Source organism: Emys orbicularis, chromosome 1 (genome assembly GCF_028017835.1).
Source record: "Emys orbicularis isolate rEmyOrb1 chromosome 1, rEmyOrb1.hap1, whole genome shotgun sequence".
NCBI lineage: Eukaryota > Metazoa > Chordata > Testudines > Emydidae > Emys > Emys orbicularis.
In genome coordinates, this window is record NC_088683.1 from 218,521,373 (window position 1) to 218,534,126 (window position 12,754).

Genomic DNA, 12,754 nt, shown 5'->3' on the forward strand with positions numbered 1-12,754 from the left:
TAATGCAGAGAAAGTCCTAGGAGTTTACAATCTAAGAATAAGACAGACAACTGGTGGATATAGCAGGGAGCTGGTGGGAGCACAAGGTAACACTGGGACAATACTAATCAGCATTGATAAGCAGCAGTAAATGTTTCCCCTTTCTGCCCCCAAAATACAACCTCGACTAAGGACCTCAAAAGGTGAAATTTGTCTTGGGCTAGTGACATGTTTTCTATAGATGTAGAAATGTCAGAACTATGAAAAGTCTTTTATCTTCTGGAAACAGGAACTTTTTACCATATGGAAGGGGAGTTTCTGAACGTTCCACTGGGACTCACAGTATTTGTGTCTGGCCTTGGAAGGTTCAGGATCACAGACTTAAATGCCTGGTCATTTTTATGCTTAGAAAAATCAGTATTCTATATATAAATACATAAAAATCTATATAAATCATCTATATATAGATTTATTAGAGTCGTTTTTATGGTTCCTTCTGGGCTCTCTACAGTTAGACTAAGGGTAACTACATCACCTGGCTTTACAGGCTGAGTGAGACGGAAAAAAAATTCCCATGTCCATTTTTAAAGCTCTCAAAAGTGCATTTCTACAACAGTTTTTCAGTAATGTATGTGGCATATATATAAAACACATGATGGTGTGGCATAAAGATTTTATTTGTATTTGTTAGGAATGACCCGTGCAAGCCATGAGTGAGTAATGCAGTCATCTTAAATTCATTCTGATAAAACCTAGATACCACATCACACTATCATGCATTAGTTCATAACCTCTGTTTTTGTGTGTTTGTCTATAAATGTATAATAAAACATATGCTTACCAAAGTGTTCCCAAACTTAATTCCTCACTAAACATCAATCCTCATCTTCATTATTTCAGATATGTTATTTGCACAAAATTAAATTGATGTAAATATTTTCTGTAAAATTTGGCATATTGTTACAGTGGACGTATAAAATTATTAAAATACATGATGAAAGGTATTATAATAATAGATAGCAGCTATGTGTATATATAATTCACAATAAAACATACAATGAGATAATGGTAGGCCTTGGATATGTGTGAATAAGACTGTGTGAGGCTGTAGAAGGTGGCTCTCTGAAGCCCCTGGCCTGGTATAAGATGTGCACAGTTAGGCTTTATCTGCTACATTGGCATCACTGAGGACATTTGCATGGTTAGGATTCTGTCTTTGTACATTCCATTGTAGAATCAGGGCTTAAATTCATTTTAAAAATATACATTTGTACTTCCCAATTTTATTTCCTTTAATTTTTTTTAAGCCATTCATTTTGATACAAAAATATGCAAAATCCCCAAATTTTCAGGTACAGTGAAAAGAATTGTACTTAGAAAGTCCATTTTTACTGTTTATGATTCTGTGTTAGCATGATAATTTTGAAGAAGTGAGAACCAATTTTGAATTAATTTGAGGTATTTTGAGCATTGCTGCTGTTAATTCACGCACTGGTAGTTGTGATGTACAAATTAGGTGTCTTCTCAACAGAAAAGTATTGGTATTAATATGTAATGCACTAATTATCTTTGTTAAAATAAATTTTTTAAAAGCTATTTCAAGTCCACTATCACTTTAAAAGAGTTTGTTTATATATACTTATCTATGTAAATAAGGAGTGTAATGTTAGTCATCTAAATCTATACTTAGGTATCTAAAGCAGTGGGCTAATTTATTTGGCTTCATTGCAAGTTGTGAGGGCTCTCAACACCTTTTATAGTCAGGCCACTTAGAGTATGTCTTCATTGCATGTTCAGCATGAGAGATCAGCTCCTGGGTGGTACCAGCCATACTCCAAAGTCCAGCTTGAGTTACTGTGTTCTCACTGGTGCTGCACTCACCTGTGTGAGGCATTTGGACTTCTGGGTGCATATATCAAGGATCTTTTGTGCTTCAGTAAGACAAGCCTCTCTGATTATTTCCCACTGAATTCTGGTAGAACTTGTCTGTCCTTCTGGGCACATGGGGAAATTGTGGTGTTTGATAAATGATACATGTAGGTACTTTATAGACAATCTTGTCAAGCTTGCACATAGAGATTTATTATTTGACCTTTCTTTCCTAAAGTTATGTGGCCAGAAGCATATCCAACTTCATGAGGTTTGTTCACAAGGTTTGTTCTGTCAGGAGGTTAGCAGGGCGATTTGACAGGGTAAAAAGACTTCATGGCGGTAGAGGATGTACAGATTAATTATTTGGTGTCTTCAAAATCTCTGTCTAAATTCTCACCTTTCCTGTCATGCTACAGGCCATCGAGCGAGAAAAGTCTGAGAAGTACAGGAAACTGCAAGACACCAGCAGATCAGCGGAGGCCTTGGTGGAACAGATGGTGAATGGTAATGACATGGGGGTTGAAATAGATGATAATCTTAGGGATGGAATAAATACACAAGAATTCTGTTAGCAAAGCACTTTCTGAATGGAATGGTAAGTTAATTTTGCTTTATATTTTTGTCACTCTGTCTGGAGTGACCCACCACTGAGAGAGCCAGTCTCAGCTCAGCTGTTAGAAAACAGTACAGGCACCACAAACTGACAGTGTATTCACCAAGATTTCACCCAGCCAGTAACAAATGTGCACTCCTGGATTACTGTATTAGTTTTGGAGCCACAGACAGTCCCCTTAGGCTCTCCAGCCCCTCTTTACCACCCAGACAAGCTGGACTTTGTGATGAAAGGTTATTAAAAGAAAAAATCATCTCGCATTAGGTTACTCCCAACCTCAAAGGGTCAGTCAGCCCAGGTCAATGGCGACTCTGGATCTCACACCAAAGACATCGCTGACAGCCAATTTCTCTAGTAAACTAAGTAAAGGTTTATTAGCTAAGAAAAAGAAATCAGTTATTGAGAGGTTAAAGCAGGTAAAATACATTAACAGGTGAGTCAAAATTTGTAAATCTAATGTGATAGCAGAGATGTAGTGATGGGATCTCGGGCCATTTGTTCAGTATTCCATCCTGTTAAAATCCAAAACAGTACAGAGATACAACATCGCTCCCTGGATCCATTCTTATAGTGGTTTTCCCCGGAAAACAATCTGGCAAGTATCTCCATCACAGCATGGGCTTTTTTTCTCTGTTGACTAAATGCAGACTGTGGATTTCCCATTGTCAAACACCATGACCCATGCTTTGAAGTTAGCATGCTTCTTCATTTACAGTTCTAAGGCTTCAATTCTGTTTGATGGGCAGGCCAATTACCGATGCACACATAATGCATTTTGTTACAGGAATCCAAAGAATCTTTCATTCATTTTCATGAAGTCTAAACATCAAGTAAATACACCTTTGATCTAGGATTATCTAATTACAGGGTATACATAATGTAACTACATGTAATGTGACAGAAGACAACAGAATACAGATAGGTGAAAACAATGCAATCAACATCTCCTTTTGATCTCTGCTAACAAGTGAATTGGCTTGAACATGCTATGACCTTTTAGCATTTCTTTGATATTCAGACATAAGTGAATTGCCCTATTGCTCTAGCCTGAGCTGGCAATCTCTTAGCCCTAACATTAAAAAATAATAAGAAAATTGTGATGCTATTCATTGAAAAGGGGTGGAAACAAAAACATAACCTTTCTACCATGAAAGGAAATGTAGCAAACTATAATGCTCACAATAGTGTACTATGTGTTAACAGTTTGTTCTGCACAGAAACTAAGATTCTAATCTTACTTTCTTGACTATATTAAACTTTTGAAGAGACTATAGTTCATTTAAAATTATTTCAGAGAGCAGGATGATGGTGTGGCATATTTGAATATAGTCAAAATTTTCTTAGCCATTTTTAAAATTAATCATATTATCTGATTATATGGCTTGTGCAATATTTTATATTATAGCAGAGTATACAGATGTCTAATTATATTTTGGAAGATATTTCTGGTATTTAAAAATTCAAACGTAATGGTTTAGCCAAATTTCAGATTTTAAAAAAAACGTGTTTTACTTTGTAATGGGGTTCCCTCATCACTCTGGCACCTCCTGATGGTTGTCTTGGGAATTAGCTCTGCATGGTAGTGTGCTCTCTTCGGGTAGTGCCTCGCCACTGTCACTCCTGCTCTAGGACCCATGTCTCTCCAAGGACAACAGCGTCCTCTTCAGTGGATCCCAAATATGGTGATTATTTAGATTCTGAGCATGTGGGAAAGACCCACCTGCCAGACACCTGGGAAAGAATTCTCTGTAGTAATTCAGAGCCCTGCCCAGCTAGTGTCCTGTCTCCAGCAGTTGGGGATTTTTGCTACTGGCAGTCACCGATGGGCCACACACCATCGTACACAGTCACATCATACCATCCCCTCCATACTCTTATCAAGCTCAGTCCTGAAGCCAGTTAGGTTTTTTGCCCCCACTGCTTCCCTTGGAAGGCTGTTCCAGAATTTCACTCCTCTGATGTTTAGAAACCTTTGCCTAATTTTGAACCTAAACTTGTTGATGGCCAGTTTATAGCCATTTGTTCTTGTGTCCACAATGGTGCTTAACTAAAATAACTCCTCTCCCTCCCTGGAGTTTATCCCTCTGATGTATTTATAGAGAGCAATCATATCTCCCCTCAGCCTTCTTTTGGTTAGGCTAAGCAAGCCAAGTTCTTTGAGTCTCTTCTGATAAGGTAGGTTTTCCCTTCCTTGGATTATCCTAGTCGCCCATCTCTGCACCTGTTCCAGTTTGAATTGATCTTTCTTAAACATGGGAGACCAGAATTGCACACTTTATTCCAGATGAGATCTCACCAGTGCCTTGCATAATGGTACTAACACTTCGCTGTCTCTACTGGAAATACCTCACCTGATGCATCCTAGGAAAAGGTGTTAGCCTTTTTCATGTCTGCATCATATTTATGGCTCATAGTCATCCTGTGATCAACCAATACACCCAGGTATTGCGCCTCCTCTGTCACTTCCAACTGATAAATCCCCAGTTTACAGAAAAAAATTCTTGTTGTTAGTCCCTAAATGAATGATGATGCACTTTGTACTATTAAATATCATCCCATTTCTATTACTCCAGTTTACAAGGTCATCCAGATCTTCTTGTATGATATTCCGGTCCTCCTCCATATTGGCTATACCTCCCAACGTTGTGTCATTCACAAATTTTATTAGCACAATGCAGTCTGGAGGAGATTCTGGTGAAGCTCCAGAGAGCCCAGGGTTTCAACAGAGCAGATGACCAGAGCTCTGTAGACAGAGTGCCATGCTTAGAAACCTTCCTCCTTTCCCATTAGATATATCATCACAGTGGCAGGAAGTTGTGTTTAGAGAACATTTTTGGATTTGGCGGAGATAGTTAGACTGGGGCCTATTGGAAAGAGGGAGAAATATCTGGTTGATTTGGAAGAAGAGATGTTTAATTTATTTAACTTTTAGAAGCTTAACAAAATGGAAGCTTCAACTCACTTGAGGTACACCCAGTACTATTATGGTACCCAATAAACAATATGTTCCTTGCAGAAATTGTTCAGTAGTATGATGTGATTACAACAATTTATATTCTGTTCTTATAAGATCATGTACTAGACATCCAACAAGTTAATTTATATTTATTTAAGATTTAGACCACTGGTGAAATTCATGGGCAGACAGAGGAAGGTGAAGAATTTAAAATATAAAAAAGACAAAAATCAAAGGGTGGAAGACATCTTAAGAGAGAAATGATCAGGGTAATAATGAACACATGTCTTAGTTTCATTTCTTTCTTTAATTTACTTTTTTGTTGTTTTGGAACTGGGGTCAGGTTGGAAAATAGGAACAAAATAGTGGTAGAAAGGAAGGAATGGGAAGAGGAACACTGGAAGGAAGGATGGAGTATAGGCAGTTGGAGTATAGAAATAAAGGGACAGGAACAGGTTGGGGCACACAGCCAGTCAGGAGATAGAAAATAATGTCCAGAGTAAAAAGCATTCTGTTGTCATCACTAGTGTCTACAGACATGAAGGTGCTTTACTCCCACCTGATTCTTCAGGCAGGGAAATGCCTATGGGGGTGATTGGAGTGTTGTTTCTCTGGCTGGGAGTGCCTCCACAAGGGAGGTTAACCCTGACAAAATAGCAATTCATAAGGCTCCAGGCAGAACCTCTCCTGTCATACTGCTGCTGCTCTTGGCTATTGCTGGGGCAAACTTGGCTGCTTTTGGGTGCTGGCTGTACCCCATAGGAGGTCTTGCTCTGCTTCCCCTTGGCCAAGAGTCAGTAAGGACCTTCAGGGTCCTGTTACCCCCTCTTCCCCTCCCCCCTCATAAAAGGGCAAATCATGCATTCCCTTTAAAATGTTCTCAGCTTTAAAAGTCTGCTGGCAAACTGAAAGAGTGAAGCAGGGTGTGGGGGTTTCTGAGTGGACTCTTGATTGTTATGGTGATTTAGGATAAAACACCTAATGTATCAAAATGAATACTCAGTGAACTTCTGATGGGAGGTGTTAAAATGATTGCAAAATCAATTTGTAATGATGCAACACTTAAAATGCTACCGTGATAAGGAGGAAGTTTATTAGTATGCCTCATTGACGTTCCCATTTCAAATATCCTTAGGAGTCGTGAGATCTAAAAAAAAAGGTAATATGGTATTATTCTATCTTGGATCCATGGCTAATGATAAATAAACTTGACAAGGTAGACTTCATGTTAAATGACAGTCCCAAAGTAGTTGCATATAAGGTGCTATATAATTAAAAATATTCTAACGCAATTTGTTATGCACAGTACACAAGGTAATAAAATTAATGGATGCACTTCAGGTAATGATCTATGTCCTCTGGGTACAATATATTTATTCACTGAGTATATCGGGGTTGTTTAGAATATGAAATGTGAAAGGATTATAATTCATTAACCCTGAAATTTTAGCATATTAGCACTGAATGGGTTTTGTATTGCTCATTTTACATGGCTATCAAAATTTTTTATATGTAACTCCCAGAAAATAATAAGCGACAGGGAAATTGATGTTAACAATATGTATGAAAAGGTTTTAAACATTTGTAGACTGAAATGAAAAAACACCAATCATAGAATCGTTGGACTGGAAGGGACCTCGAGAGATCATCTAGTCCAGTCCCCTGCAGTTATGGCAGGACTAACCATTATCTAGACCATCCCTGACAGGTGATTGTCTAACCTGCTCTTAAAAAAATCTCCAATGATTGAGATTAAACAACCTCCCTACACAATTTATTCCAGTGCTTAACCACCCTGACAGGAAGTTTTTCCTAATGTCCAACCTAAACCGCCCTGGCCAATTGGGGCCCCCTGGAAAAATGGGTGCTCCATCAGAAGTCCAGAACCCTGGCAGAAGCCATGGAGCGGGCAGGGGATGCCCCAGCACCCCGAACCTGGTCCCCGGCAGAAGGACTGGGCGGGTGGGGGAAGGGCAGGTGTAGGGCAGAGCCCCAGTGCCAGATTCCAGCTGCAGCCCTGGGACAGGAGGAGCTCTCACTCTCTGCCCTGGCCTCAGGGCTGGAGGAACTCTCACTGCCCACTGTGACCCCAGGGCTGTGGCGAGGGGACAGAGCTTCTCCAGTCTTGGGGCCGCAGTGGGGGGACAGAAAGGAGCAAATGGGGGGCTGAAGATGGGGGGAGGTGGAATGGGGTGGGACTGTGGATGAAATGGGGGCCTTGGGTGGAACAGGGGTGGGGTCACAGGCGAAGGGGCAGAACACAGTGGAGCCAGGGGTGGGGCTGCAGATGGAAGGGGTGGAATGGGAGCAGGATCTTCTCTGGCCTAGGGCCCTAGAAGACCTTAATCCACCTCTGCATTAAGTCACAGGAGAAGTCACAGGATCTCTTTACTGGTCTGGGAACATGAATACATCAGACACAATGTTTGAACATAAGTTAATGGAACTTTACTAACTTGAGAATTTTCAGTGTATTTAAACAAGGCGGCTAACCACTTAAGCCGCCGGCAAACAGGGCGGCTAACAGGGGAGTTTAAGTGGGAGTGAGTCTCATTGGAGGAGAAGGTATCTGTACTTGCGTCTGTCTTTGTAGTGCTTGTATGTGTAGAGGCCTGTAGGGGCAGTGTGCTGAGCCCCGAGCCCTGATTAGGGGGCGGAGCTTGGCTGATTAGGGGGCCTATAAAAGAGGCCTCCCAGCCTAGCAGCGAGCAGCGGCCGGCAAACAGGGCGGCTAACAGGGGAGTTTAAGTGGGAGTGAGTCTCATTGGAGGAGAAGGTATCTGTACTTGCGTCTGTCTTTGTAGTGCTTGTATGTGTAGAGGCCTGTAGGGGCAGTGTGCTGAGCCCCGAGCCCTGATTAGGGGGCGGAGCTTGGCTGATTAGGGGGCCTATAAAAGAGGCCTCCCAGCCTAGCAGCGAGCAGCGGCCGGCAAACAGGGCGGCTAACAGGGGAGTTTAAGTGGGAGTTTACAGGGGGAGGTGGAAGGGGAGGCAGGAGGGCGCGGTGGTCGGTGTGCTTTGTGTCCCCAGAGGCTGCAGGCAGAGACCATAGCAGCCATGAGCCAGGCAGCAGGGGACACAATGCAGATGAAAGCATGTAGCAGCTGCGGTATGTATATAGTCCTAGCAGGTGCACCTGATCAGAGGTATGTCTGTATGAAATGCCGCCTACTTGCCCTGTTAGAGGAAAAGGTTCGGGGGTTGGAGATGCAGGTAGAGACCCTGGTAGAGTTTAGAAGGGGGTTCGAGCAGCTAATGGAGCAAAGGCAAGGGGTGACTGAAGGGGAATGCTCGGGGGTGCAGGTGGAAGCGGGGGCTATGGTCTGTGAGGGGGGAATGTCGGGGGGAGAACAAGAGCAGTGGAAGCATGTGACCGTGAGAAGCAGGCCAAGGAAAAGGAGGGCTAGTGAGGGGGAAATAGAACTCAGGAACAGGTTTGGGTGTTTGGCTAACGAGGAGGGGACGCAGCAGGTGGTAACTGATGGTGGGAGGCAGAGGAAGAAAAGAAGGGCAGCTAGTCCAATAGACAGGGGGGAGGAGTTGATGGAGACAGCATCAATACTCGGCCCCGGGAGGATACAGGATGGCAATAGGGGGACTATAAGGGAAAATGGAGACAGACAGGAGTTACGGCTGCAGGGAACAGGGGATAGATTGGTAGATTGCGCTGCCCCTAGGCAAAGGCAGGTTTATGTGATTGGGGACTCCTTACTGAGGAGGTTAGACAGGCCTGTGACCAGGGCGGACCCAGAAAACAGAAGGGTGTGCTGTCTGCCGGGCGCTAAGATACGGGATGTGGACCTGCGGTTGAAAAGGATCCTAAAAGGAGCAGGTAAGAACCCCTTGATCGTCCTTCACGTAGGAACGAATGACACGGCTAGGCTCTCGCTAGAGAGAATCAAGGGAGATTATGCCAGGCTGGGGAAGACGCTTAAGGAAGTTGAGGCTCAGTTTATCTTCAGTGGGATTCTGCCTGTTCCTAGAGAAGGACAGCAAAGGGCAGACAGAATTGTGAGGATAAATAGCTGGCTGAGGGAGTGGTGCTATAAGGAGGGCTTTGGGATGTATGGCCACTGGGAGGCTTTCGGGGACAGACAGCTGTTCTCACGGGATGGACTTCACCTGAGTAGGGAAGGAAATAGACTTCTGGGAGGGAGGCTGGCTCATCTCATCAAAAGGGCTTTAAACTAGGAACTTGGGGGAGACGGTTGGGAGATGTCCAGTTAATCTTCACGCCAGATTCCAACACTGAAAAAGAGGGCAAAGAGATAAACACAGATATAGATAGGGGTAGGGAATTGGACATAAGAGGGAGGGGGCGGATGGACACTACGGGGTCCGTACCAAAGTGCATAACTAATGGGAGAAAGGATAGACAGCATACGGTAAGATGTTTATACACCAATGCGAGAAACCTAGGTAACAAAATGGAGGAATTGGAGCTCCTGGTCCAAGAAATGAAACCTGATATCATAGGAATAACCGAAACGTGGTGGAACGGTAGTCATGACTGGAGTACAGGTATGGAAGGGTATGTGCTGTTTAGGAATGACCGGAAAAAAGGTAAAGGTGGGGGTGTGGCACTGTATGTCAATAATGAGCTAAACTGTAAAGAAATAATAAGTGATGGAATGGATAAGACAGAGTCTGTCTGGGCAATGATTACACTGGGTAAAAGAACTACTAGAGCCTCCCCTGAGATACTGCTTGGGGTGTGCTATAGACCGCCGGGATCTAGCCTGGATGCGGACAGAGAACTATTTAATGTTTTTAAGGAAGTAAAAACTAATAAGAGCTGTGTAATCATGGGGGACTTTAACTTCCCGGACATAGATTGGGGAACAAATGCTAGTAACAATAATTGGGCTCAGATGTTCCTAGACGTGCTAGCAGATGAATTCCTTCATCAAGTAGTAGCTGAACCGACGAGGGGGGATGCCATTTTAGATTTGGTGCTGGTGAGTAGTGAGGACCTCGTTGAGGAAATGGTAGTAGGGGACAACCTTGGCTCGAGTGACCATGAGCTAATTCGGTTTAAACTAAATGGAAGGATTAACAGAAATAAAACTGTGACTAAGGTTTACGATTTCAAAAAGGCCAACTTTAATAAATTAAGGCAACTATTTAGGGAAGTGGATTGGGCTAACATACTTAGAGAGCTAAAGGCAGATGAGGCCTGGGATTATTTCAAGCTGAAGTTGCACGAGCTGTCCGAGGCCTGTATCCCGAGAAAGGGGAAACGGTTAGTAGGCAGGAGAATTAGACCTAGCTGGATGAGCGGGCGTCTCAAAGGGGCGATTAAGAAAAAACAGAAAGCGTACAAAGAATGGAAGAGGGGACAGATCGGCAAGGAAACCTACCTTATTGAGGTCAGAGCATGTAGGGATGCGGTGAGAAAGGCCAAAAGCCGTGTAGAGTTGGATCTCGCGAGGGGAATTAAATCCAATAGTAAGAGGTTTTATAGCCATATAAATAGGAAGAAAACAAAGAAAGAGGAAGTGGGACCGCTGAAGCATGTAGATGGAGTGGAGATTAAGGATAATCTAGGCATGGCACAATATCTAAATGAATATTTTGCGTCGGTGTTTAATAAGGCTAATGAAGGGCTTAGGAATAGAGGGAGCGGGACAGAGGGGAATAAAGGAGGGGCGATTGCAATTACAGTACCAGAGGTGGAAGCCAAACTTGACCAGCTAAATGGGACTAAATCGGGCGGACCGGATGATCTCCATCCTAGAATATTGAAGGAGCTGGCACGAGAAATTGCAAGCCCCTTGGCGATAATTTTTAATAAATCTGTAAACTCGGGGGTGGTACCAATGGAGTGGAAAATAGCTAATGTGGTTCCTATTTTTAAGAAGGGGAAAAAAAGTGACCCGGGTAACTACAGGCCTGTTAGTTTAACATCTGTAGTATGCAAGGTCTTGGAAAAAATTTTGAAGGAAAAAGTAGTTAAGGACCTTGAGGTGAATGGCAATTGGGACAAATTACAACATGGGTTTACGAAAGGCAGATCGTGCCAAACCAACTTGATCTCCTTCTTTGAGAAAGTAACAGACCTTCTAGATAAAGGAAATGCGGTGGATCTAATTTACCTCGATTTTAGTAAAGCGTTTGATACTGTGCCGCACGAGGAATTATTGGTTAAATTAGAAAAGATGGGGATCGATATGAAATTCCAGAGGTGGATAAAGAACTGGTTAAAGGGGAGACTGCAGCGGGTAGTACTGAAAGGTGAACTGTCGGGTTGGACGGAGGTCACCAGTGGGGTTCCTCAAGGTTCGGTTTTGGGTCCGATTTTATTCAATCTATTCGTTACTGACCTCGGAACCGAATGTAGGAGTGGGCTGATAAAGTTTGCAGATGACACAAAGTTGGGAGGTATTGCCAATTCGGAGAAGGATCGGGATATTCTGCAGGGAGACTTGGATGACCTTGTAAATTGGAGTAACAATAATAGGATGAGATTTAATAGTGAGAAGTGTAAGGTGATGCATTTAGGGATGGCTAATAAGAATTTTAGTTATAAGTTAGGGACGCATAGGTTGGAAGTGACAGAGGAGGAGAAGGACCTCGGAGTCCTGGTTGATCGCAGGATGACTATGAGTCGGCAATGTGACGTGGCTGTGAAAAAAGCTAATGCGATTTTGGGATGCGTTAGGCGAGGTATTTCTAGTAGGGACAGGGAGGTGCTGCTTCCGTTATACAAGGCGCTGGTGAGACCTCATTTGGAGTACTGTGTGCAGTTCTGGTCTCCTATGTTTAAAAAGGATGAACTCAAACTGGAACGGGTACAGAGAAGGGCCACTAGGATGATCCAAGGAATGGAAAACCTTTCCTATGAAAGGAGACTCGAGGAGCTCGGTTTGTTTAGCCTAACCAAAAGAAGGCTGAGGGGGGATATGATTGCTCTCTTTAAATATATCAAAGGGATTAATACCAAGGAGGGAGAGGAATTATTTCAGCTCAGTAGTAATGTGGACACGAGAACGAATGGATATAAACTGGCCGTGGGGAAGTTTAGGCTTGAAATTAGAAGAAGGTTTCTTACCGTCAGAGGGGTGAAATTTTGGAACAGCCTTCCGAGGGAAACGGTGGGGGCGAAAGACCTTTCTGGCTTCAAGATTAGGCTTGATAAGTTTATGGAGGGAATGGTTTGAAGGGATAACGTGATTTTAGTCAATTAGGCATTAACGTGCCATCGCGGGTAAAATGAGGGTCCGGCTGTAGAATCTTGCCTGTATGCTCGGGGTTCTGCTGATCGCCATATTTGGGGTCGGGAAGGAATTTTCCTCCAGGGTAGATTGGCAGAGGCCCTGGAGGTTTTTCGCCTT

General features: G+C 43.1%; 1 protein-coding gene across 1 annotated transcript in view; it reads left to right on the forward strand.

Annotated features, from left to right (window-relative positions):
• DMD (dystrophin) overlaps nt 1–12,754 on the forward strand; it is a 1,466,768-nt gene that overhangs the window by 251,612 nt on the left and 1,202,402 nt on the right. Inside the window, exon 14 of the mRNA XM_065405744.1 lies at nt 2,268–2,355. Within this exon, the coding sequence (XP_065261816.1) occupies nt 2,268–2,355 (88 nt within the window). The remainder of the gene's footprint in view (nt 1–2,267; nt 2,356–12,754) is intronic.